Source organism: Lates calcarifer, linkage group LG19 (assembly GCF_001640805.2).
Source record: "Lates calcarifer isolate ASB-BC8 linkage group LG19, TLL_Latcal_v3, whole genome shotgun sequence".
Lineage (NCBI taxonomy): Eukaryota > Metazoa > Chordata > Actinopteri > Centropomidae > Lates > Lates calcarifer.
The window spans coordinates 23,818,366-23,845,555 of NC_066851.1; the positions used below are offsets into that span (position 1 = coordinate 23,818,366).

A 27,190-nucleotide genomic window follows, 5' to 3' on the forward strand; every position below is an offset into this window, starting at 1 on the left:
AGTTTATATTTTTTGTTTATATGTATTAGAGAAGAGAAAAACAAGATGTCAGCTGTTATTATGGGACATCCAGTGCCGAACGGTGTCCACATGTTTCTGTTTGTCGTTGTGTTTTCCTGATCAGGCAGCTCACAGTGAAATGAGGTTGATGAGGGCAGAGTTCACCGACTGTACAAAACAATGAGCTGAAAGAGGCTAAAACTCAGAGTTTATCTGAGGGTTTGTCGCCTTTATTCAGTCGTTTGATCGGTTGTTATGTTATTCTAATATTTTCTGACCTTGTTTCCTGATTGTGTGAACACACTGAACCACAGACTCTCAGTACATGAAGAATTTTTTGTATTTGTACAGTTGTGTTTAACAGCTTCTGTTGGCGTCAGGGTTGTTTCATATCAGAGTTTCTTCTCGGGTCGCTGTAGGTCGTGTTTACATGACGGCAGCTTTACTGAAAAGCAGTAAAACACAGTACCATGTCAGGCCAGTAGATGGTGCTGTAACTTAATGAGTCTGCAGCACAAACGCAGCTCGACAGTCCGCCATTGTTGTTGTCTAATGATTATTGGGTTGGAAACATAATAGTCAAGCGAGGTGGGTTTTAACAAGAACTGAGTATTGCCAGTTTCCACGGCGACAGTAAGGATGGTGTTTTCAAAAGTTTACACTCAAGCGTTTGCGTTTTCAGGAACCGAAAACACCGAAACAAAGTTTTATTGTTTTATGCAAAAACCTTTGTCGGGTAAGCAGGGCCTTCGACATAAAAGTTTTAATAAAAAGCCCACATTGCATCATGGGAAAAGTAGGATCCAGCATACTGAGGACATGAGTGTGAATATCTGACCTGTGCTGCTTCAATTTTTACGTTTTTTAAATCTGAGAAACAAAACCAACACACAGAGTGTTTCTGCTGATGTCCAGGACTCCAGACATGCTGCATGTTTCTGACACATTCACACACTCAGTAATGTGGAACAGAAAACACTCACACACTCTCTGGTCCTGGCAGGCTCGTCTGCGTCGGTAATAACCTCTCGGTGCCCCGATCCAGAGGAAATCAGCTGGAATGTGAAATTGAAAACAAACAGTCATTTCAGATAGTGAAGCCTCTCCGTCAGCCGCCGTCTCCCTCTCTGTTTGAAGCCCACAGATTGTCCTCAGATCATATCCAGATATACAGTATAGCTCATGTTCCCTAAATCCCTATCTAATAGACAACTCATACATAATCAGGAGCAGCCAAAAGGCGACGGCAGCAGCCGCTCCCGGTTGTTTTGCAGATTCTGAGAGGCAGCTATCACCGCCGTCAGGGAGGAAACAGCGCATTACCCAAAACTTCAACTTCCTCTGGACGAGCGGCGACGGGCTGAGTGTCAGCTTCATGTCCTGGTTTCACAGCATTTCACATCTTATTTGTTTGAGATTTGTCCTAATTATTTGATGGCAGATTCTGATGATATAATACAGAAATGGAACAGATGTGATATAATCATGAAGATATATTTTCTTGAGATTAACGCTGGTGTTTTAGTCTGTCTCCTAATACGTCTCATTTTCTTCCTCTGTCTGTGGCTCTCGGCTCCAAACTCATCAGCTTCTACTGAAGATGTCAGTCTGTAAAAACACACACACATATACTCATTTATAAATAAAAAGGCTCAGTAACGCAGGAGCTGCTGGTTGATTCCCGTCAGCCATGGACATTTTTACCAGTGTGTGTGTGTGTGTGTGTGTGTGTGTGTGTTGTGTTTTACTGGCTGTTTTCATGTTCAGTTTGGAGGATCCCTGAGAGCTTTCGAATATTAAAACTCACAAACACAAACAGACAGATGAGTTACAGCACTGAGACTTCACTCTGTTCCACTGACTCTGTGTGTGTGTGTGTGTGTGTGTGTGTGTGTGTGTGTGTGTGTGTGTGTGTGTGTGTGTGTGTGTGTGTAAGGAGAGAGACAGTAGCTGATGAGTCCTTGAAAACTCCACTGAGGGAGCTGCTGTCATCTCTGTGGTGTGTGTTTGAGTGTGTGTTTGAGGTGTGTGTGTGTGTGTGTGTGTGTGTGTCAGCTGCAGAGGTAGAGAAGAACTAAGTACATTTACTCAAGTTACTTTAAAGGAACAGTCAGACATTTTCTTTCATTTTTGCACTTGTGTGTTTGCTGGTAAATATTTTTTTTCATTCCTCTCCTCTCTCCCAGACTCCATTGACAAAAACAATAATTTTACCGAGCAGAACTCAGGAGCTGCTGGAATACCACTGCCTTCATCTGTCACTTATTGTGTGGTACTTTTACTTATCTAAAGTATCTGATTACTTCTTCCTCCACTGAAAGTCACACAGTAACACAGACACACTAACAGATGGAGGCAGTGGTATTCCAGCAGCTCCTGGTTAAATCCCTGTTTTTGTCAGTGGAGTCTGGTAGTGATATATAGAGATGTTTCTGGTTAAACTAAAGGATCTTCCTCTTTAATAAAAAGCTCTGTCTCTGTAGGAATCCTATCATCATGTCCTCAGACACTTAGAGTAACAGCAGGTGACTGTTTCCGAGTCGACCAATCACAGCTCTCGTTGTCTTCATGTAGCTCCAGTGTGTGTGTGTCTGTGTGTGTATGCATGTTAGTCAGTAAGGCTTCATTCAGCTGCCTTACTACTCCCCCAACACACAACTATCCCCCCCCACTAATAGCTAAATCACACTGTCATAATATTGATTAGAGGAGGAGGGAGATGCTGTTACAGAGCTGAGAGAGGAGGCTGAAGGAAGAGGAAATGATTCAACTGCACAGAAAGACAGAAAATTGGATGAAGTTAGAGACAGAGAAATAAAGAGGAAGACTGAAGAGGAGGAACATTAATGGAAGTTTAAAAAGCAGAGAGAGAGAGAGAGAGAGAGAGAGAGGTAGGGAAACAGAGGGAGAGAGAGCAGCAGCAGTTTGTGTTGTTCTTGTCAAGGTCACAGCAGCTGAATGTGGAGATCCTGAGGGAACACCACTGTGTGTGTGTGTGTGTGTGTGTGTGTGTGTGCTGTGACATGGCTCAATGTTTTTCCAGCATTTCAGTGTGTGTGTGTGTGTGTGTGTTTGTCTGCATTTAAAGCCCTGTAGGGGCTCACAACGGGCTGCAGCGACGCATTCCAATCGCTGCTCAATTAATTGCCCTGTAGACACACACACACACACACACACACACACACACACACACACATAGTTGTCCATAGAGTCCACAGAAAACAGTATCAACACGTGAGTAGCAGACAAACACACACTTTCCCATTTATAGAAAATTAAAGCCAAATAAAAAAAAAAAAAGACTGAACTGAATCTTGTTGCACACACACACACACACACACACACACACACACACACACAGGTCTGTGTCGCTCACTGTGTATTGATGATGTTCTGACTTCTCTCATCTTTGATGCTGGAGATGTTTTAATGAGTTATTTTGCGTGTACACACACACACACACACACACACACACTGCAGCAGCATGAAAGTTGTCTGTCTTGTGTTTTTTAATCAGTACGTCTGATGTTGAATTAATATTGATTCCTCTGCAGTCCATTACAACAACAACAACTTCTTCTTCTTCTCTTCTTTCTTCTTCTTCTTTCTCTTCTTCTTCTTCTTCTCTTCTTCGTCTTTGCGTCCCCGGCCGCTCGCTCAGATCTTCTTCCTCTTTGATTTTTCTCGCTTCACATATCACAGCTGATTTTGTTGTGATGCTACAACATGCCGTACACAACTGGAAACTTTCCATCTCATGCCCCGAATAAACCGTGAACACAGCTGGGCAGAGCCTCTGTTTCAGCCTTCAACCATGCAGGTGAATATACTGAGAAACATGCTTTTATTTTGGAGTTTCTCCTGTGTCGTGATACCTTCCTGTCTGATGTGCAGAGCAGTTCAGACCTTCACTTCCCACAGACTTTTATTAAGTTTCATAATAAACAGCAGCTTCATTTGAGGAATAAACACAACTAAAATTAAATAAAGGAAACCAAACACCAGAGTTTCCTCGAGTGTCCTTGAATGCAACACCAAATAAAAATGAATAAAAATTAAAAAGGTTTTAAACCAACTACCAGCTGCTGTATCACATGAAAAACAAACCAGACCATTTTTATTTGACTCTTTTTCTGCAGACACACTCAAAGGCAACACCCCCCCCCCCCCCCCCCCCCCCTTGGTGTGAGCCGGGTCCTTCAGCTGAGAAATGTTCAGTGTGGAGCTGCAGTATTAAAATGGCTGCTTACTGCCGGCTGTAAACGCTGCTGGAAAAATGAATGGAGGATATTTATAATAAATATACTTTTATTACGGCTGCAGGCTCGTATATTAGTGTTTAGTAGAGAGAGGATCCTCCCGCCCTCCCCCCTTCTGTCTCTCTCTCTCCCTCCCCATTCTCTTCTCTCTCTACCTCCTTCTTTTCTTTTTTCATCCATTTCTTCTTCACTACCACAAAATACAGAGGCACTTCTTAGCAGAGCAGCTCAAACCCAAACCAACACTATATAAAAAAGGTCACTGGTTCCCAACTCATGGCCTGTGGACCAGCACTGAGCCACAGAACATTTGCTACTAGGCCACAAGGATATGATGTGAGTCGTCAAATGATAATTATATAACTTCACAGAAACTATTTTTGTAGTAATTATTGGTAAATATCGTGCAGTCTTTCAGTGGTGCATCATTCCTCATTATGGAAGAAACGTTGAGAGTTCAGCATCAGACTTCATTTGTTTTATTCACAACACCAGTGTTTTCCTAGCATGCTAACCAGCTAGCTATAGCCTGTCTCATCACTCACCGACTCACTTGCCTTCCCTAGAGCCATGGCTGAAATTATTTATCATTATTTTATCATATACCACTAAAGGAGCCATTAAAGCAACGCAATGTAACTTCCCTGAGCAGCAGCACCCTCTGCTAGCATTAAGTTCCTGTTGTTTACATGAATTATATGTAAATTAAATGTAAATACACATGCCTTTAGGTGCCTGTCACCTACATTCATAAAGCAAAGTGGCCCCAAGATTCAGACTCACACTTATGTATAAGCTCAAGGGCTATATATATGTGTGTGTGTGTGTGTGTGTGTGTGTGTGTGTGTGTGTTTGTGCCTTTTTGCCCCATGGACCTTTCAGCCTGACGGATAAGATTTAGCCTGGAGCTTGTCCACACACAGACGCACACTCCACCTGAAGCTCTGTACGAGTCATTAACACACCAAACAAATGAAATCTCCTCAATAAAAGAAATAAGCAGCAGTGGACGAATTAGCATGAAAAACATGATAAAAGTGCTCCTCCATTGTGTCCTTATCACAGACCCATAATGCACTGGGAGCCAGGGATTGGCCCTGGCGTTTGGACGTTCGACACTGGGCTTATCAGTGTCTGGGGCCCTCGCTCTAAACGTTCAAAGACCGCCATTGTTGTGAGATTTGGGGAGAACAGAGGAGAGATTTTCGGGGTCTTTTTAGAGCTGCGCAGTGGATTTGGTGAGCGGGCGAGAGACTTTGAAAACATATAGTTGAAAGAGAGAGAGAGAGAGAGGACAGAAGTCTGATAAAACAGATAAAAACAGAAAAGAGGACAGAGGGGAGACAAACAAATCAGCTGCCTGCCTAAATCCATGTGTGTTGTGGGTCCATGATGGTGTGTGTTTGTGTATTATTTCCTCACTCATCGTGCTCCATGTGTGTTTTGTTTTTCTCAGTGTGAAATATGGACATTTAAAGTCAGCGGTTAAAGATCCACTGCTCTTTTTGTCTGTCTGTACGGCTGCTGTCACCTCCTATACAAAGCATTTGTGCATTTGAAAGGTTTTAATTAAGTCTGTCCATCAACTGCCATCAATTAATCTGTCAGTTAAAGTTTCTATTTGACGTCTTGAACGTCTCATGGTTACAATAACAAAAACGTAGCTAAGAATGTGGTTAAACAGCTCTCTCCTTTGTTTTGTTGACCGATCCATCCACCCCATCCATCCAACACAGACTTTCTTACTCGTTGTACTACATCACCTGACTTTCTTCCTTTGCTCCTGTCATTATTACTATGGCCACAAGAGGGCACCCTAACAATAAAACACAACTATGGGTTGTAGTAAGCTATAAAACTAGCAACTGTAAAACAGCTATAAAACTATGGGTTGTAATTGCTGATTGTTCGTAGTCATCTGTGCCCTTTTTGTTTTTTATTGTACTGTAAAGCTGCTGTTGATGAAAGTAAACAATAACAAGCTGAAGTCATTACATCACTTCCTGATGGAACACATAGGGCTTGTTGGAACATACTGTTTCCAAGGCTGGATTTTTAGTCGTTACCATAGGAACAAAAATCCTGATGTTGATTTTGAAAGACTTTTGGAACAGAACTCCATAATAAAAGCCTTCCAGCAGTTAAATTGACATTTTACTTTGAAAAGTTTCCCTCTAGTGGTGACTAGCAGGTACTGTAACAATGTCAGCTGGTCTGTTGTAAGGCCTACAGTGGCCTGTTGTGGACAAAATACATAAAGTCACAAATTCAAACCCTAGAAAGGAAAGCAAGCTGATTAAAGCAACACAGGTGTAACAGACACATCTGACTGTTGTTGTTGTAGCTTTTGTACATGTGTTTGGGTCCTCCGAGCCCCTGCGTCTGGCCCTGGGAAGCCCCATTTACTGCTGTCTTGCTTTAAATTTCTGCTGGACCAACACACAGACTAATCCAGCAGACTGATTTAAAAACACATACATGTCCCACCCTCTCTACAGGCTTAAGTGTGTGATTTAGTGTGTGTGTGTGTGTGTGTGTGTGTGTGTGTGTTTGTCCTGTAACTTCATAGAGTACCCACAATGCACCTCACCTCCTGCACTCATTGCTCCACAACCTGATTCCTGAGAGAGGGGGGAGGGGATCAGTTGTACAAAAAAGTGAAAGAACAAGTAGACAATGAACGACAAAACACGACGGTGTGTGTCAGCAAGTTGAAGAAGCTTTAGTGATTTGGGACACTGAGACAGGAGGGGAGTGTGTGTGTGTGTGTGTGTGTGTGTGTGTGTTGTATTGATCTAGGTGAAGGATCTCTTACTTCCTGTTCCTCTCAGGGGGTTAAAACCACACACACACATTCACACACTCAGCAGCTCTTCAGTGTCCAGTGATTTATGATAGATTTGAAAAAGTCTGTTTATCCCTTCACACACACACACACACACACACACACACACACACAGAGGATGTGAGCTGTCGATCCCACCAGTGACGCCTCATTGCAGTAGCACAGAGAGAAACCGATCGAAAATCTAATTCTGTCTCCCCGCGTCACTGATCACTGCCACCGTTTACATGGAAATGCACATTTCTCCAACATCACAGTCACTGTTGGGTAAAGTTACAGTAATTAACTTTTGCGTTCCCACTGCAGTAACAACTTTAGCCAAACTAAAAGATGCTGTTCTCCTCCTCCACGGGCCTTGCTAGCAGTGTTGTGGAGCCTCAGCTCAAATTTAAAGTAGAGCTCCTCACAGCTGACACTTAGCAGCTAACTACACCCACTTCTTGCTAGCTTGATGTGTTTTGGTTTTGTTGTATTAGCGCATTACGCTACTCAGTTAAAAGTAATCACAGTACTCTGACACGTTGATTTGTAGGGTGTTACCCCCGACACTGGTCATGATTACGTTATTGCGTTAGCTGGAGGCAAAACAGTAAAAACTGGAGGCCGACGCTGATCACCTTATAACCAAGTGAAAATAAACATTTGTTGTGTTGTTGGGTGGTTGAACCCAGTATGACTGAGACGGTTGCTAAATAAATTTGTCTAAACTGGGAGACGAGGAGCAGCAGGTGAAGTCTTGTGATGCATCAGCTAACTTTGTAAATGTCCAGAGGTAGTTCTGTCAGATCATCCATTAAACAGAAGTTAACAATCTGAAATATGTATTAGTTCAGTTTAAAACAATAAAAACTCTTCATCCTTCCTCAGTGACTCGTCTTCACCTCCCTTTATACTCACCTCTCTCTCTCTCTCTCTCTCTCCCTCTCTTCCATCCAGATGATGTGATTGCGTTCAGTGTTCTGTGTTTTGTTTTGCCTAATAAATCACCATTTATCAGAGCCTGGCTGACACACACACACACACACACACACACACACACAATACACACACACACACAAACAGTTCATAATGGACCGTTCATTTGTCATCCTCTGAGCTGTTGACAAGGAAAGTGTCTTGGATATGGGCAGTGTGTGTGTGTGTGTGTGGTGTGTGTGTGTGTGTGTGTGTGTGTGTCCATGCTACTCTACTGACAATAGAGATCTGTCCCCATTCATCTGACTGATAACACAGTAGTGCTGTCAACTGGAGACTAGCTCTTTCCTCAGACACACACACAACACACACACCTTTGAACAACACAGAGACACACACCACACATAGGATGTGCGTGGTCGTAGACACCAGTAATTTACATACTGTATTATGCACTTACACACGATAGCACTTCACGCAAATTTAAATAATTTGAAAATGACCAGCAAGAGAAACACGATCATAAAGAGACATGACTCAACCACAAAGACTCTAAAAGACCTCAAACAGAGAACGAATCACCACAAAAGACAGAAGGCCGACTTTGAGGAATAGTAGTTTGACGGATCTACGAGTCCATCTCTTACGTTGATGTTTGAGAGCATCGCAGCTTGAATACCATTTTAAAAAGAGAAGAAAAAAAACTTCCAAGTGAAGAAAATGAACAGTTCAGGAGGCGTCAAAATGTTCATCGCTCGTCGTTTAAAGAGGAAATGAAGTTTCTCTGCAGAGGTTTTTTTTTTTTTTTTTTTTTGACACTTGAGCTCAGGTCTGTCGTCTCTCCTCGCTCCTCGCCTCTGACTGAGGCCGGCGCCCCATGAATCATTAACAGCAGAGTAATTATGCACTATCAAAGTTGGAATATTACCCCACTTAGCTAATGTTTAATGCTGTAATTAATTCTGAACCCTGCGAGCCAACATCAATTTATTTGATTAGTACTTTGCAAAGTCACATAGAGGTTTTTTACTGTTTTGAGGTGTGTGTGTGTGTGTGTGTGGCTTTAAAATGTTTCCATATTAATGATTAGTGATCCAGAGAGTGAGAACGTGATAAATGGGATTTCATTGCTTCAGTTTTCATGTCTTTTATTTGTTGTTTTGTGTTTCAGGACAGAAGCAGGTTTGTGTTAATCAGTTATAGCACAGTCAGAGAGACTCAGTGATGAAGGTTAGATCCACTGTCGTACGAGCCACGTCCTCCTCACCTGGGCTGGGTGACGCTGAATTTAATCTGACGTCACATGAGAGCGAGGAGACGACTGACGCTGATATTTCACTTTATCTGGTGTTTGTGGTCAGAGGATGAATCTGGGTGGATGACAATGAAAGAGCACTGGTTGGTGCTGGTGAGACACTTGACCCCCACAGATTGTTCTGCATTTATTACCCACAGCAGAGTCACCAGGAGGAGGTTGTGTCTGAAGTCACTATGAACTTTATCTGTATTAATCCAGACCAGGATCTTTACCTGAACCTGAACCACGAGCTGAGGAAGTCTCAGAACCAGAAAACAGTTCAAGCTGGAGTCTGGACAGTGCAGTTTAGCAGAGACCATGTTGGATGTTTACACTGAAGGGAGAGAAACGTGGCGTCTGTGGAGACTCTGGGATCCTCACCTTAATTTAAAATCCAGCTCTGTGGACTGAGGTGAAACACAGGTTCAACAGATGCCTCCACTATAAAATGCCACAGGAAACTCTTCATAAAAACTGTTGTCAACATCCATAATCACCATCGTATTATTATTATTATTATATTATGGGGATACCTGTAGCAGCAGTGGCAGTTTATTCTCATGCTGCTCTGTCAGTCTGCTTCACTTTGTTGTCTGTTGATTGTCCTGTTTTAAATAAAGGTTACACTCACACTGCAGTAATTACAGCTGACAGCAGCCTCCTCCATCTCTCACACTCTTGTCCTATAAAATATGGAGACTGATAAGAGAGGAAGGACAGATATGAACATAGACACACACATTTGGTTACACTCAGGAAACACCCTCTCTCTCTCTCTCTCTGGTTATCGTCGTCATTCTTATTGTCTTTTTGTCACTTGATGTCCTTGTCTTTGAGGGCGAGGGAAGCGATAAAGCCGGCGTCTCTGTTGTGTTTTCAATAAGTTTTATCTGAAGACGCTGAGCAGACAAACAACGTCAAAACTCAGGCGGAGTCTGACGGCGAGCTTTCGGTTTTCTGCGCAGAGGTCATCGGGGCGTCGACGCATCACTCGGCCTGTTTGGCAGCAGATGGCAGCACCGTGTTGATGCTTTGCTTCTCCTCAGTGTTACATCTGTATTAGTTGTTGCAGTCGGTTGATGTTTTTGGTCTGAGCACCAAACAGTGTCACAGGTTTGAAATCTACGATCCAGATGCCGAGCAGTCAGTTGAAAGTAGAAAACATACTTGTCCTTGCTGCATTTGCCAGAATTTGTCATGGATGTGAACTTCAGTCGTCTTCTCTCTGTATCCAGAATTTGGTCTCGCTCCACCGTCTGCTGTCCCATAAAGACAAAAGACTCTGGGAAAGAGAAAAAAAACATGATAATGGTATTAAATCACTTGGCCAACCTCTGTGTAAAAGGCTGGAAGGATAACATGATGTATAGTGGTTGTGGTTGCCAAGGTTTCCGGCTGATTAAAAAACTCAGGTTGCCATACATCTTCAACACGTGTTTTGGTGGGAAAAAAAAAAAAAAAAACGACACTGGAACAAACTGTGTGTTAAATCAGAGCCACTTTATTTGCCAAGTAAACATACTGCACTTTGCCATGGGGGCAGGGATGCAGAAACAAACTGACAGATGTTAGTTTGTGTTCGCTCATGTGACAGGCTAATTAATGTGATGTTAATGATCAGATTTCTGCTTGATCAAATTTGACAGCAAGTAAAGTTAAACAATGGAATTAGGAGTTACAGAAACTTTTGCGTTGATAGCACTGTGTCTAGTGGATAACTCGTTTTTGGGAGTAAAATCATCAATAGGAACAAAATCTTTGGAACAGTACAATCATCCCATCCACTAAAGTTCTTGTTCTTACCACTGACAGACTCAGATTGTTATTCTAAGTGTCTGACATGACAGTGTCTGATTATGATAGGATTCCTACAGAGACAGAGCTTTTTATCAAAGAGGAAGATCCTTTAGTTAACCAGAAACATCTCTATATATCACTACCAGACTCCATAGACAAAAACAGGGATTTAACCAGGAGCTGCTGGAATACCACTGCCTCCATCTGTTAGTGTGTCTGTGTTACTGTGTGGTACTTTGACTTCAGTAAAGTATCTGATTACTTCTTCCACCACTGAAAGTCACACAGTGACACAGACACACTAAGAGATGGAGGCAGTGGTATTCCAGCAGCTCCTGGTTAAATCCCTGTTTTTGTCTATGGAGTCTGGTAGAGAGATATAGAGATGTTTCTGGTTAAACTAAAGGATCTTCCGCTGAATGAATGAAGGTTTAATGCTTCACAAAATCTCTGTTGATGAAGAAATACACAGTACTGTAGCTCCATCCAGTATCCTGACCTGATACAGCTCTCAGTTCTTCTACTTAAAGTGAAACTTTTAGCTCTTTTCTGCGCTGAGCTAACAAGTGGAACATGTGTCATTAACCTCACTGAAAGCTACGTTTCAGCTCCACTGTAAACTTTCCCCTGATGCATACCAGTCTAAAGTAATGTGCCAATTCCCACTTTACTGTAGGATAATTCTTTTAAAGTGTTGTTGCAGTGACTGTCTGAACGTCTAATTCCATCTCTGCGTTGTTCCCTCTGTGTAATTAGCTCCACCAGTGACTTTATGTAAAATAGTTCTGCCAAGTTTTAATTGATTAAAAGTCGGCGTGTTATTGCGAGGAACAACAATGTAGATCCAATTAGCACTGTAACGTGTAAACATGAACACTAACTCCCATGGTGCACCAGGGTCTGCCTGTGTGTGTGTGTGTGTGTGTGTGTGTGTGTGTGATTCAGTGATCAGTTTCATTTCTTAATCATCACTTTCTGCTCCAGATGAGACTTTATGAGGGGACTAAATTGCCTTAAAGGGATTTCTTATTAAAGGGATTACACCCATGTAATCCCCTTTGTCCCAGTGGACCCCCAAAAACCTGAACACACACACACACACACCCACACACACACTCACACACATATACACACACATTACCAGATTAGCGAGTGGAAATAAACGTGCACAGTGTTTTTGATACGCTACAAATGAAAACACACATGTTAAACGAAAACTGTCACATGATGCTGTTGGAAATTGTGTGTGTGTAAGTGTGTGTGTTCATTACACAAAAAGTAAAAGTGTTTGTGTGTGTTTATAACCTTGACATGAAACTGTGTGTGTGTGTGTGTGTGTGTGTGTGTGCGTGTGTGCGTGTATGGCGTAACGCCGTGGTTTTGGCGGCGCTCCCTCGTCTCATCCCCAATTAACAAAGACAAATCCGCTTCTATCGCTGCTAATGAGAGTCTTTAAGGTGAAGGGACTCTGTATTTATTTAATAAGAAGAAGCTTATTTATTCCATTTCCATGAGAAAGAAAAGCCGCCGCTGATTCTCCACGGCTGCTGAGGGACGGATTAGAGGAGGAGGAGGAGGAGGAGGAAGGAAAGGATGAGAGGGAAAGGGGGATGAGGAGTTGGGAGGAGAAGAACGAGCTGGATGAGAAAGGGATGGATTAGAGGAGGAAGCAGGGGTTAAAAAACAGGAAGAGGAGGAAAAAGGACAAGGGATGAAAAGAGAGACGAGGAGGTACAGGCAGACAGAGGTAGAGAAGGAAGGGAAGGAGGAAGGGAGGATAGATTTGATGAGGAAGGAGAGAAGGAGGAGGAGATGGAGGAGAGACGAATGGAGATAGAAAAAGAAAGGAGGAAGATGAACAGGGATGAGGATGGGACTGATAAGGACGACAAAAAGTTGAGAAGAAGAAGCAGAGGAAGGAAGAGGTAGAGAAGGAGGTGGAGGAGCACAGGGGTCAGTCCAGGCAGGAGAGTGACCTGGCAAAGGTGGTTGAACAGGTGAAGAAGAAACGACCACAGCTGGGTTTAGAGGAAGCTTGATGTTTTCTGATCTGTGTCCTCCTGCAGGTGGAGCTGACTGGCAGCAGTGTGTTTGACTACATCCACCCCGGCGATCACGTGGAGATGGCGGAGCAGCTCGGCATGAAGCTTCCCCCGGGCCGAGGGATGTCTCTGTCCCAGGGAGCCGTCAACGAGGATGGGGCGTCTTCGGCTTCGTCATCATCGCACTCTGAGACTCCAGAACCAGGTAGGAGAATGATGGGGGAAGGAGGGAGGCGAGGAGGGAGGAGAGCATGCTGGGAGTTTGTGTTTTTCACTGCAGGAAAGCCCAGGCCTTAAAAGTCTCAAGATGATGCTTCTTGTTAAAGTGTCCAAGTAGCTCTAACCCACACCTCCAGTCTGGTTTCATTGAGGTTTAGGTTTACACACCTTTTTCCAACCTTCACTGTGGATATTTGAGTGATTTATTCAGTGTGGACAAGAGCAATCCAATGACGTGTTATCAGTTAAAATAGACTGTGTTTGTTCAATATTCTGCCTTAAATGAAGACATACAGAAATGTGGTCATTCCAAAGGGTTTGCTGCTTTAGCTTAGCATAAAGACTGATCGTAGTACACTGAAGATTAAGCAAATGAGGTTTAATGTGCTAGTTAGAGGTGATGATTGGTGGATTATGTTGTGTTTGTTTGACAGTCTGAGGAACAGATATGAAAGTGCTGTTGATCTTTTCCTCAAAGCACTGACTTTCCTTTAAATAAATCCACAGTAATTTAGATGTTTATGGTCACATCTGTTTCCTTTAGCTCCCGTCCACCCTCTAATCTTGACGCCCTCAGTCACATGTTCCCCAGCATCCCAGCATTCCCCGCTGTAAGTTTGAATATAATTAGAGCGCCACATTGAAAAGTAAACTGGGAAAGGACACATTCCTCATTGGGATTCTTTGCATTGCTTCTTCCCTCCATCCTGTCCTACACCACATGTTCAAGACTTTTTACCTTCCAAATGCTTTTCATTGTGCGTCTCTCTCTCTCTCATGCTGATGATAATTTAAGTATTAGGGGAAAATCCATTTATAAATTAAACAAAATGACTTGATATCCATCGAGTCCCTTAGTTCATCAGCCTGTTCAAACAAGGAGGGGAAGATTGGCTTTGCGGCGGCCAGAGTCTTTGGAGACAGTGCGGTAATTAGATCTGCCGCGGATTTATTCTTGGCTGATTGGTGCTGGTGATGGGTGTGGGTGGGGTGGGGGCTTTAAATTAATTGGAGTTCCACATTTGAGGGGTTTTTTTGTTCTTTTTTTTTTCTCTTTGACTTTCTGCAAACCTCTAACCGAGCCTCCCCACATACCAAACTGGAGATGGAAAGAGAGACGGAGGATAAGAGGACATACATGTGGTTGTCAGTGTCAATTTGTCTGGAGAGAAAGAAGAAGAAAAGAAGATCTAAAACATGGATGGGTGTTTCCCAATGCTAATTTGCCCTAAAGATAGAATGATATGAGGACACTGTAGAGGAAAAAGGAGGGACGGGGGTTTGTATGAATGTCTCCGTGATTCCCAAAGTTAATTTGACCAGAGAGAGACGGAGGGAGGAATGAGGACAAAGATGTTTGTTCTCCCATGTTAATTTGACTGGAAAGAGAGAAATGGAAAAGAAAGAGAAAGAGAGGCGAGGGATGTAGGGACGTGTTTGAATGTGCATGAGTGCTTAGCAATGTTAATTTCTCCACAGAAAAACAGAGAGGAGGGAGGGAGAGGTTTCAGACGGTCATGTGTGAATGTGAAGGAGTGATCCCCGATGATAATGTGGCCAGAGAGAGAGAGGGAGGAGGACGGAGGATTAGGATTCATGTATGTGTTCTTTGATGTTAATTTGTCTGGAGGAAGAAAGAAAGAGAGAATGGGGGAGGCTCGTATGAATTTGTATGAGTGTTTCCCAGGAGGAGGTGGGGCGTATATCAGGTGTCCTGGGTAATAGGCCTGTTCATTTCTGCTTCAGACAATCAGTGCGTTTACATGCACTGCTGTAAATCTGCGGAAATATGTATTTTACTTCGTCCATGTCAGAGCAGACGGTCAGATTTAACCAATCATCAGCGGTGGAAACTTATTCAGACTTCCACAGCCTGCCTGGTGTTAGTTTCACTTTTAGGCTGACTTTGGGTGGACGTACTGAAACGCATCACTCCGTGTGTTGATCTCTCTTTCACCCAGCCACTCCACTCTGCTGTTTTCCCTGTCTGCAGTCTTTTGTTGTGCACATGCACACTTTAAAAGCTGATACAGAAACCTGGTTTCCATATGCACGGCAGAGAAATAAGGCTTTTCCAATCGAGTGTTGATTTGATCGAGTGTTCGGACCAAAAGGTGGCCTACCTTAGTATAATCACAAACGTCCAGTGAGTTATAGATCAATGAGTCTGAAGGTTGCAGTGGCAATTATTTTATCTTTGATCATAATGGTTGTGAGGTATGGCGATCACGTCACACAGTAATCTGCAGTGTGAGCTTGAACCAGAGAACCTGGGCTTTGTTGTCTGGGCAAGGTGTCTGAACACGGCCTTACCTGTATCGTCCACTAACCAGAAGTTCGGTGGTTTGATCCTCAGCTCCACCAGTTTTGAAGTGGCTGGCTCCAACAGTTGTGTTGCTATAATTGTTATGAGATTGCTGTGAGAGGTTTTGTCTAAAATAAACTTTCCGTTAGTTTGTGTACTTTTTCCATAACATTACATTCATGGCATACTCCATCCCAGACGGTGAGTAATGTGTTTCCACAGGCGCGTTCGTCATTAGTTTTCACTCCAGTCAATACCTGGCGAACGCAGCGCCTGCTAACGTGTCCACCTGAGCTTCCTCCTCCTTCCTCTCCTCCTCCTCGAGGCGTCTTTGTTTCTTTCGTCCTCCCTCACCAGCACTCCTTCGTCCCTCACCTGCCTCTTCTTTCATGCACCGGGCTGCCTCCGATCGATCGCTGCTGACTTTGTTCCTCTGTGAAGGCATCACTGCATTCTTCCATGTGTTAATGATCTGTAGTGAGGTGCTTTTATGGCAAGGGTTTTCATACATGGAGGATGAGTAAAAACAAATGTAAAGACCAAAAACAAATGTCAATTTAACATAAGATGCACATGATCATTCACACACACTGGGCATAAACAGGAAGTAGGTTGTCTACTCTGCAGTTGCACAAAATGCTATGAACAAGGAACAGCGACGGTGCAAAGTAAGACCAGAGATTTCTTCACTCGAACCAACTAAGAGGTTGAACTGAAAGTATCAGATGAGTACGAGGCGGTCACGGCGATGGAGAATGGTTGCAAAGAATCAGCTAATCGCTAATGGTGGCCTGATTTTCAGTTAGCCTCAACCCTTTACAACTTATTGTCCAGTTTAACAAAGCCCATCTATCAGGGCAAAACAAACACACAGTTGATTTATTCCCACGTGAGATGAAGTTCAACAGTATGGCTTTTAAGAAAGTTAAAAAGAATAACTGGCCATACCTCGCTGGCTGCTCCGTTGTAATATATTAAACAGCTGACCCATCATTTTAATTACAGTCACGCTCATAAAGTATTGAAATTGGAGTTAAAATATGAGATGACCTTGGAGGAGAGAAATCTTCCTTTGAAGCCCGACGCTCCATTCAGCACCCTCTTGCAGTTAAAGAGAGTCATCTTTAAAAGCACATGACGCAATTTGACTAATATCAGTCAAACTGAGGCTGAGAGGCTGCACGTCTCTAACTGCTGTGAAGGGTGAGTGGTTGAAAATTATTACTCATAAGTGTAATTCAGAACCTGACTGAGAGGAGGGAAAACTCTCCCTGCGGCTCTTATTTTCTCTCACTCCAACATCTTCATTACATATCATCAGTCGAGGGTCATAGGAACATCTCTAACGTGTCTGATCTCTGCTGGCTGTTGACTTTGACCTTTGACCTCCTCACTGGAGGTGACTTGTAATAATGATGACAAGCAACTGAAGATGATTTTCCTTTTGAGCTGATACATAGACGCTCTGACCAACTGAAAACTCTTGTCAGCTGCAGGATGTAAATGAAAACTCCAGCATTTTTGAGCCTGGGCTTTATTTCCCCATGTTTTTGGGTGTAAATGATTGGACAAAAAATGTTGGAGTATTGGTGCAGCATTGATCAAGAACAGTGTACCCAGGCACTGCCAACAGCTGCTGCAATGTAATCCAATGGACAGTTGTCCATGTAAAAGTACGTCCACTAAAGTTCTTGTTTTCGCCACTGATAGACTCAGACTGATATTCTAAGAGTCTGACAACATGATGATAGGATTCCTACAGAGATATAGTTCAAGTTGTTTAACCAGACTCTGTTGATGAAAACAGGAATTTTACCGAGCAGAACACAGGAGCTGCTGGAATACCACTGCTTCCGTCTGTTAGTTAGTTGGTGTTATTCTGTGACTTTCAGTGGTTGGAGAGTATTCAGATATTTTACTGAAGTAAAAGTACCACACAGCAACACAAACTAACAAACAGTTGGTGAAAATCCTGTTTTTGTCAATGGAGTCTGGTACTGATATATAGTGATGTTTCTGGTTCAGGTTAGTGGACGTATTTTGATGTGGACAGTTGTCCATAGGATTACATTGCAGCAGCTGTTTGGAGCTGCCAGGAACACTGATCTTAATTGTTTTGAATACAGCTCATCAGCACAGTGTTTTTCCCATAAATTCTGGAATGACTGAGGTTCCATAAATGCATCAGCATTAGAATTTGGTTTGCTGTTTTAAAATCTGCAATAAGTGTCAAATCTCTGATGTCAAAGTGATTTTTGAACACATCAAGAGGGCGAGATTTCAAAAACCATGCTTCCCAAAACTGCATGACCACACAATGATGACATCTCTGACAGAAAAACAGTGGAAATTAGGAATTCTTACAGCCTTCATTTCCTTTGTCCCTAAACTCAAGCTCTGCTGTTTGCAGCTCTAATGATCTGTTTTGCCTTCAGGCTTCAGTACGATTAAAATTTCTTCTCCTTAAACACACGTGTTCAGATTACCACAGATTTACAGCTGCATCTCGTACTGAAGTCCAACCTCCCCATATAAGCACAACAATTTCAGCATTTCTTTCCTTTCCAACTTTTCTTGAGTTAAACTTGTGTTTTTTAAAGGACAAAACAGTACCTGCAGTGGTTTGCCTTTGAACAACCTGCCCAAGTCTGCACAGAAAAGCTTGAAGTTAATTGAGTATTTATTTCAATTTTCTCTCATCAGAGGGCAGAATTAGTTAGAAAAACACCCAAATTCCAGAGTCCTTCTGGAAGTAACAGTAATTCTGCCCTCCAGGAAAACACCATAAGTTCTCCATTATTAGCTCCTTGCAGTCTAATTGTCCGCGGCGTCGCCTTATTTCAACATCATAAGTCTTTGATTATTGTTGCTAATTACGCTATTAGCACAATGGAGGGGAATAATTCGTCATAATCGCTCACATTTATCATAATTACCCAAGTTTACAGTCACCTACGTTTAATGTCATTTAGAGCGGCCATCGGCAGCGGCTGCTGCCCAAGGACAAACTCACTCAGCGTGTGTGTGTGTGTGTGTGTTCATGGTGAAGTATGTTTGTATTTGCATTTGAAATGTCACTTGCACTCCACACCAAGAGGCAAAGGTCAGATCTGGTGGGATACACACACACACACACACTAATGTCGGTTTGTAAATGGACCAGAACCTGGCTGCTTTTGCTAAAAGCTAAATATGAAGCCTAAATCCAATCTCCAGAAGTAAAATGCTAATGTTAGGCTATAAACCAACTACACCACAATCAACATGAGTAGAAACACAACGAGGCTGTAAAGGTGGACTGGTGAGTAGATGGGTTTTCATGTTAACGTCCCCGACAACCTCTGTAGTCTCATTTAGACACTCGTTAGCAACCGCCTTTTTTAAGACACGGTAAAAGCTTCAAACATCAGGAGTGGGGGATTTACTGACCCATTTTATGTCGGAGAATCAAAACCTGAAAATGTCTTGAGCTTGTGTTAAAACCACAGACCTTATTTCAGACATTTAACCAGAAACACACTGACTCTGGGACAAGGGAACAGGAAGAGCTAACATGCTAACATGCTAACATACTTCCTGGTTTTAGGATCAGTTCTGCAGCTCTCTTTAGTCATAGAATATGCATGTTCAGGTGTGTTAGTATGGATGGAGATTATTTCTGATACAGAACTAAAACTCTCCTCTGGTCATTTATATTTTATAATGCTGTTTTAAAATGAAAATATATTAGTGTGGACGTAGCTTTGTATGGTCCACAGCGCCCTCTACAGTATCGGAGAGTAATGACAACTCCTGATTCTGGAACATGAAGTGGTTCTGCCTTTTTTATTTGGTCAGACCTGCTAAATGATTTCCACACAGAAGATCCTCTAAACTCCACTCTCACTGGGAGAATTAGTCACAATGGATTTAGTAAAAGTGCTCAAATTAATTAAATCAGTGTCATGAGTGTGTTTTTTTTCTTTTTTAAGAAAAGCAATAAAACCACTTGAGGCAAACAAAGAACTTTTCAGAGGCGGAGGATTATTAGCAAAGCAAAATTATCCGTTTGGTTAAGTTTTATTAAACTGCCACCCGCTCGCCGGCGCTCTAAATGGAATCTTCAGAGTACACAATAGCCAATCATAGGCTATTATTATTAGAGTTTTCTAATTAGGCTTCTTAACGAGGGACGGGGCTGTTTACAATGGGAGCCGGAGCTGTTCAGATAACAGCAGCAGAGGACAGGGCAGCTCTGGACGACAAATAAAGCGCTCCTCTCTGCTATCTGTCTGTCACAGCGGCGATAACACAGGAACTTCTCAAGGTCCAAGACTCAACTTTTAATTTGTGTGTGTGTGTGTGTCTGCTCAGTCAAACTTAAGTTTAAAGAGAAGGGTGTGTGTTGGACATGATGAAGAGGTGTGTGTGTCGTGCTGCTGTAAAATGAAGAGTGTGTGATTTTGACAGAGGAGGAGTGGAGAGGAAAAAGAGAATAATGTCAGAGGAGGAGAGAAGAGCAAGGAGAGAGAGAAGAAGTAGAAAAGAGATGAAGAGATGGAATGAAGACCTTGGAGGAGAAAGGAAGAAAGAAAACTGAAGAGTTGAAGAATGAAGTGATATGAAATGAAAGAAACTGGTGTCAAGTAAAATGATGAAGGAAGAAAAAAGGAGGGACTGGAGAAAGGAAGAGAGAAAAAGAAAAGAAGAGAGGATGAAAGGAACTGAGGTGTCAAGTAAAAATGATAAACGACAGAAACACAGAAAGAAAAAAGAAAAGAGAGCAGAACTAGAGTTTCATATATGAAAGACGGGAGGCAGGAGTGAGGTAAAGATGAACGAAGGAAGTAATGGATGTAAAAATGAAAGACAGAAACAAACACAGGGAGGAAGGACTGATATAGGAAGGAGAAAAGAAAGAAAGATTTCAGGTAAAGCTGATGGAGGGATAGGAAGTGAGAGATGAAGGAGGAGGATGGACAGCTCCAACAGAATGGAGTGACGGAAAACAAAGAAAAAGAGAAGCAGAGACTGATGGAGTGTGAATGTCCTCAGGGCTGAACTGCTGCCGGCAGACAGCACAGCAGGACCAGGTCAAAGGTCACAGCTCACACACACACACACACCTGTAAATACACACACACACTGCCTCAGTCTGCCTCGCAGCGATCTGACTGGTCACTCATCACTGCTGTCATGTGAGAACCTCCTGACCTCACAGGTGGAGGATTCTGATTGGATCGTCAGACTCTTAACAAACTGATATTTCTACGTCTTCATTGATACCGATCTTTAATAAGCTAAAATCAGCTGATAGATCAGAGCCGCTCTAATTGTTCAGTCAGCTTATTCTAGGTCATGGATTCATCCGCCGCTGAAAATAGTCCCCAACAAATGCAGAGTGTGGCGTTCCCTCCTTCCAGTTCAGCTGTCTGTATCTGTGAGATGTTTTTAAAGATCTATTTCTTCAGCAGGAAGCGATGGGTTCAGAGCTGAGAGCCAGAGGTCAGAGGTCAGAGGTCAGAGGTCAGCGACGCTTTGTTCCTGTTACAGGAAACAGAGAATCAGTTCAGATTTAACTTCACGAGCTTCATCTTTGTTCTTCGCCGATTTCAAACTGAGAGAAAAGGACTGATGGAATGAATGAATAAAGACAGACTGAAAGAGGAGAGGGAGCCTATAGGGAAGGAAGGAAAGGAAGTAACAGAAAGAAGGGAAAAGAAAGAAGGAAGGGAGGTAGGCCTTAGGTTTCATGGAAGTAAAGGAAGTAAGACACAGAAAAAGAAAGAAAGGCACTGATAAAGAAGGTACGGAAGGAAGGAAGGAAGGAAGACAGAGATATGGTTTTAAGTGAAGAAGGAATAAAAGGAAGAAAGAAAAGAGAGGATGAGAGATGATAAAGGAAATAGAAAGAAAAGAAAAAGACAAACAGAAGTGAAAAGGAAGGAAGGAAGGAGGGAAGGACTAATGTTTGAAGGAAGGAAGGAGGTGAAGGAGATAAGGTTCAGCTCCTGTGGGTGGACGTGGTTCCTCATATGAAACACCACGTCTGCTCCGTCTGACCAGACAGGAAGTTGTAGTTTGTGTTCATCAGAAGCCGCCGCTCTTCACACACGTGTTTGTAGAAGCAGTTAGCAGCTCGATGAACACGGCCGCCGCGTCTATTCCTCCTCACGCCTTCCTCTGATTACGGATGCTAATCTGTTCAGTCCGTCCATCTGTCCCTCTCTCTGCCGCCGCCTGGATTCAATTACACCAAACACACTCCTCGCTCTCTTATCCTCGCCCTCTCTCTTTCTTCTTCTTCTCCTTTTTCCTCTTCCTATTCTTCTTCTTGTGTTTTTTTTTTCTGCCTCACTTTCTTGTTTGGTCGTCTTTTATCTGGGGATGCCGCTGTCTTCTGGCCAAACAAGAAACAGACAGAGAAATTAAAAGAGAGGAAATAAAAACAGAAGGACTCCGAGACACAAAGGAAGAACGAGAGAGTGAGTTATGGAGATGAAAAATAAAATTAACAGGGACTCGCATACAAATTCATCATCACTCTCTCTTGAATTTTCACAGATAAAGTGAAGGATAGCTCTGGTATTTCTGCACCTGGGCCTTATTTTCCTGTGTAATAAAATCTATACCAGACTCCACTGACAAAAATAGTAGTTTTACTGAGCAGTTGCTAGACTACCGCTGCCTCGATCTGTGAGTGTGTCTGTGTTACTGTGTGGTACTTTTACTTCAGTAAAGTATCTGATTACTTCTTCCACCACTGAAAGTCTCACAGTAACACAGACACACTAACAGATGGAGGCAGTGGTATTCCAGCAGCTCCTGTGTTCTGCTCAGTAAAATTCCTCTACTTGTTAATGGAGTCTGGTTAAGCAAAAAGCCTCTTCCTCCTGCAGCGTCCTGTCAGGTTTGTGTAAAAACAGATGCAGAGCAGGGAGAGCTGCAGTGTGATGGATTCAGTGTTTGTCCTGTGACCGACGTGTTTTCAGTGTAAATGCCACACGAGAAGCCGCTGGACGCTGCGTTTAGGCGTCTGTCCTCTCTGCGGGAAATCTGATATTTGTGATGTTTGTAGTGTTTGTTTTTATTTGTTGTATTTTCTCAAACATCAGACAGAGCTGCAGATTTACCTGCTACACATCTGCATATATGTCTTTTACCTGGGGAATACGTGTGTGTGTGTTTGTTGTGTTTTTTTGTGTTTCCTTCGTGTGTGCTCTTGTGTTTGTTCTATTCCTTAAATCATCATTTAACTTTTGAATTCTTTGTTTTCTTTCTTTTTCATGCCCTTCTTTTATTTTAGATTTTTTCAGTATTTGTTCTTCTGATTCTTTTTCTTCTTTAATTATGTTTTGAGTTGGTATTGATGTTTTCCAGATATCTTATATTGTTTTAAAATGACTTTTCTGTGCATCTCTTCCTCCTCCTTCCTCCCTCCATCACTCTTCTCACATCTCTTCTCTGTCTCTATAATTATGCAGGTTGCAGATACAGACAATTACTTATTATCTCCCTGTTGTGTGTGTCTATTTCTTCGTGACCTCTGACCTCGTTCAAAACAAAGACGAGCTGTCAGCCTCGTCGTCCGTATCAGAGAAAACAAATTGTCTTTTCATTTGCTCCCCCTCCTCCTCCCTCTCATCGTCTCTACGTTTCGTGGCCAAAAGTATGTGGACAGCTGAATATCCACCACCGGACGTTGAACCTGCTGCAGGGATTTCTCTCCCATTCAAACACATCAGAGCATCGACACTGATGTTGGTGATGAGGTCTGCTCCACAGTCGCTGTTCCACTTCATCCCAAAGCTGTTGGATGGAGGTCAGCGCTCAGAGGTTCCACTGCAGGAACACAACTAAACGTCACCTTCTGTTTATCTGCCGTCGTGGAGACGATTTCCTAAAACAAAATTTCATCACTGTCAGGAGGTGACACAGGTTCCACGTATGTACTTTAATTAGCATAATCATGACGCCGTTTAGTCAGCTGAAGACGACGGCTGAGCTGTGATTTGTTTGAACGATAAGTTTGAAACTGTTCGCTCCATTTGGAAAGAGCAACAGCCAACGCAGAAGCTCCAACACCGACTGATGGTGTCACTTCATCACTCACTCAGTACAGTAGAGAACATCTGTCACAGAGCCAACATGTTCATTGGTATTTGGGGAGAGGACCAGGAGATTCCTCAGAAATGAGGAACCGGCTCAGAAAAGAGACTTTTATTGTGGAAAGGCTCGTTGTCACATTACAGTTTTAACACAACTTTTCAACAAGTATTTGGGGGCCATTGCTTCCTCCTCTCCCCCATTCCTGCTCCCCCCTTTTGTTTTACTGTCTTTCTCTCTCGCCCTCCTCTGTCTTCTTTTCATAGGCAGATCCATTCCCAGAAGAGGAAGAGGAGAGGCTAAAGACAGATTAGAAAAGTCCCGACAAGGGGAGATCACTGAGGAGAGGGGGGGGGGGTGTCTCTGTGGAGGAAAGACAGGGAGATAAAAAAAAAAAAGGCTAGAAAGAAAGAGACAAAGCCGGATTCAAGACGTCTCCAGACTATTAGAGCGCTGTTTGATTTGTGCTCATTGTTCTGATGAGACTGTCAAAATAAAAGTCTTTTTTATCACTGCAGAGAGGAGGGGGAGGAGGGGGAGAGGTGATGGTGAATGAGAGGAGAGAAGGTGAGGAAGACGAGGAGGAGGAGGAGGAGGAGGAGTGGTTTTACCTTTCTTTACCTTTGGTTCCCAGACTTTTGCATTGTGGGAAAAGGCTTTGAGGAAATCTACCATCACACACACACACACACACACACACACACACACACTCTTCACTCTGTATTTTTAAATCTGTGTGAATCCGTATGACTGGTGTGTGTGTGTGTGTGTGTGTGTGTGTGTGTGTGTTTAAACTCAAACTCTTTTTATTTTTTTACATTTGACTTCAATCAGACGTTTTATTTTGACACACTCTTTTCAGTTTTTCTGTCCTTTAACTTCCTTTAACTTCTCTTCTTGCTGCCTCCCCCCTGTTTCTGTCCTCTCCTTCTTCTCCTCTTCCACCTTCTCTTATTCACACCCCCCCTTCCTCTCCCCTACCTGTGCCCCCCCCACCCCCCCACCCCTCTTCCTCTTCCTCCTCTTCCTCCTCTTCCTCCAGTAAACTGAAAAATTATCACTTGGGCTTTTCTTCCTGACACAATTTGTCAAATCCTCCTGATAGGAAACACATTCTATTCATAAGGCAAGTCTCGCCTCCTCCCCCTCCTCCCTCCTCCCTTCTCCTCCTCCCCCTCCTCCTCCCCCCTGACGGTAGCAATTCAATTACAGTGGTGGAGGCGATAGTGAGCTGGAGAGGCAGGAATATGACAGGACAGTTACAGAGTGTTTACACAATTAAACTTTCACTGACAATGCTCTCTCTCTGTGATGAATGCTTCGTAGCTCGTGTGTGCACGCGCACATGCATACAGTACATTTAGGTCTACTTTTATATATATATGTGTGTGTGTGTGTGTGTGTGTGTGTGTGTGTGTGTGTGTGAGCAAGCTATAGCACATTTGTCATGATTCCCTCCTGCCCGCCACCTCTGCTGATCTCCCCTGGCTCCTGCTGTTGCATTGTGGGTAAAGAAAGGAGGCAGGAGGAAGTGAGGGGAAAAAGAGGGAGAAAAGGAGGGAGCTGACAGGATGGGAAAACAGAGAGGAGGGAGGAGGAGAAATGATCAGAAGAGTGGAACGTACGTATTTTAACATCTCTATATATCAGTACCAGACTCCACTGACAAAAAGAGGAATTTTACTGAGCAGAACACAGGAGCTGCTGGAATACCACTGCCTCCATCTGTTACTGTGTTTCTGTTATTTTGTGGTACTTTTACTTCAGTAAAGTATCCGAATACTGAATACTCCACCACTGAAAGTTCTACCTTCCATTTACATCAGAGGTTGGAACTGGGAGGGACGTCGCCGACAAGTTAACAGCGTTCCAGTTGAGAGGTCGGAAAAACATGGACGCTCACAGAGCCTTTAAAGTTGCTCTTTTGGAGTGTAGACGACTTCAAAACTAATCTGCTCCACCTGAAGAACACCTCAGCTGTTAAACATTAGATGTTAATGTAAACACTTCAGAGTGTTCTGCTCAAATTTAACCATTTGAGAAAAAAGGTATGAAGGTGGTGGACGAGCTATTGTTAGCGATACCAGTTAGTCGCTGTACGCACGTACAAAGAGCGCAGCAACATGTCCACAGATAAAAACAGATGTGGAACAAATAAGACAGAACTGCTATAAACAGTAACATCAGCAGCAGCCATCTTGAATTTTTACGTCGGGTTGGTGGGGTCTGACATTCCGAGTTGGAATTCCAACTACTCCAGTTAAAATTTCCAACTTGGAACAACAACTGGAACACACCATCACACAACAACACACACACTAACAGATGGAGGCAGTGGTGTTCCAGCAGCTCCTGTGTTCTGCTCAGTAAAATTCCTGTTTTTGTCAGTGGAGTTTGGTACTGATTACCTTTTTTGTCTCCATCAGTTACAACTAAAATCAGAGGGAAATAAGGCCCAGGTTCAAAGATACAGGTGTTATTCTTTAAGTTGGTGTGTTTAAGTGTTGTTGAGGCCTGCTCAAAGTTTTATTGTGTTTTTAATGATTTTATTGTGAGCAGAGTTTCCCTCTCTCTCCTGCTTCATCCGGCTCTGTCTCTCCCTCACTCGGTGTCTCGTCATGGCGGCTGGTGGAGGTCGCGGTGACCTTGCTGTAGCTCGCTTTGTCTCACCGTCGTCACGTTAGCTGGTTATCAGTCGGACACAACGAGCTCCCTGAACCAGGCAGCGCTATTAGACCGTCTGACAATGATACACCGTCCCACCGAGACTTCACACACACACACACACACACACACACACACAGTCTTAGATGTGGAAAGAAACCCAGGGCACTCTGGGTATTGTCCAAAGATCACAGGCGTAGGTGAGTTGTTCTTTTTAATTAATCATTTGTCCTTCAAACGGGGAAAGTTTCTGTGCCGTAGATAATTAGGTCCCAGAGTCGGCGGCGGCGGAGCCGGCAGCCACCTGCTGCCTTTGTAGCGCTAATCTTTGTCTTGTAGGAGCGTCGTCCCCGAAGACGCCGCGGCAACACACGCCGAGCGAGCAGAATGAGAAAACACCTCTGAATCCCCACACCTCCTCCTCCTCCTCTACTTTCCTCTTTTTCTGCTTTACATTCCCACTGCTCCTCCTCCTGTGCTTCTCCTTTATCTTCTCCTCCTCTTCTAACTCCGTTCATCCTTCCCTCACGTCTCTTTTTTCTTCCTCCTCCTTTCCATCTTCTCCCATCTTCTACGCCTTCCTCCCTCCTTCCTCCCTCTGCTGCTCCTCCTTTCTTCTCTGTCATTTCTTTCTCTCACTCCTTCTGCTCCTTCTTTTCTTCTGTTTCTTTTCTCCTCTTTTTTTCTTCCTTTAATTCTTCCTCACCTTTTTTCTCTTCTTCCTTCCTCTTATTTCCTTCACTCCTCCTGTTCTTCCCGTTC

General features: G+C 43.2%; 1 protein-coding gene across 1 annotated transcript in view; it reads left to right on the forward strand.

Annotated features, from left to right (window-relative positions):
* Positions 1–27,190, forward strand: part of LOC108901617 (neuronal PAS domain-containing protein 3) — a 238,661-nt gene that overhangs the window by 181,504 nt on the left and 29,967 nt on the right. Inside the window, exon 6 of the mRNA XM_018703165.1 lies at positions 13,180–13,360. Coding sequence (XP_018558681.1) covers positions 13,180–13,360 — 181 coding nt within the window. The remainder of the gene's footprint in view (positions 1–13,179; positions 13,361–27,190) is intronic.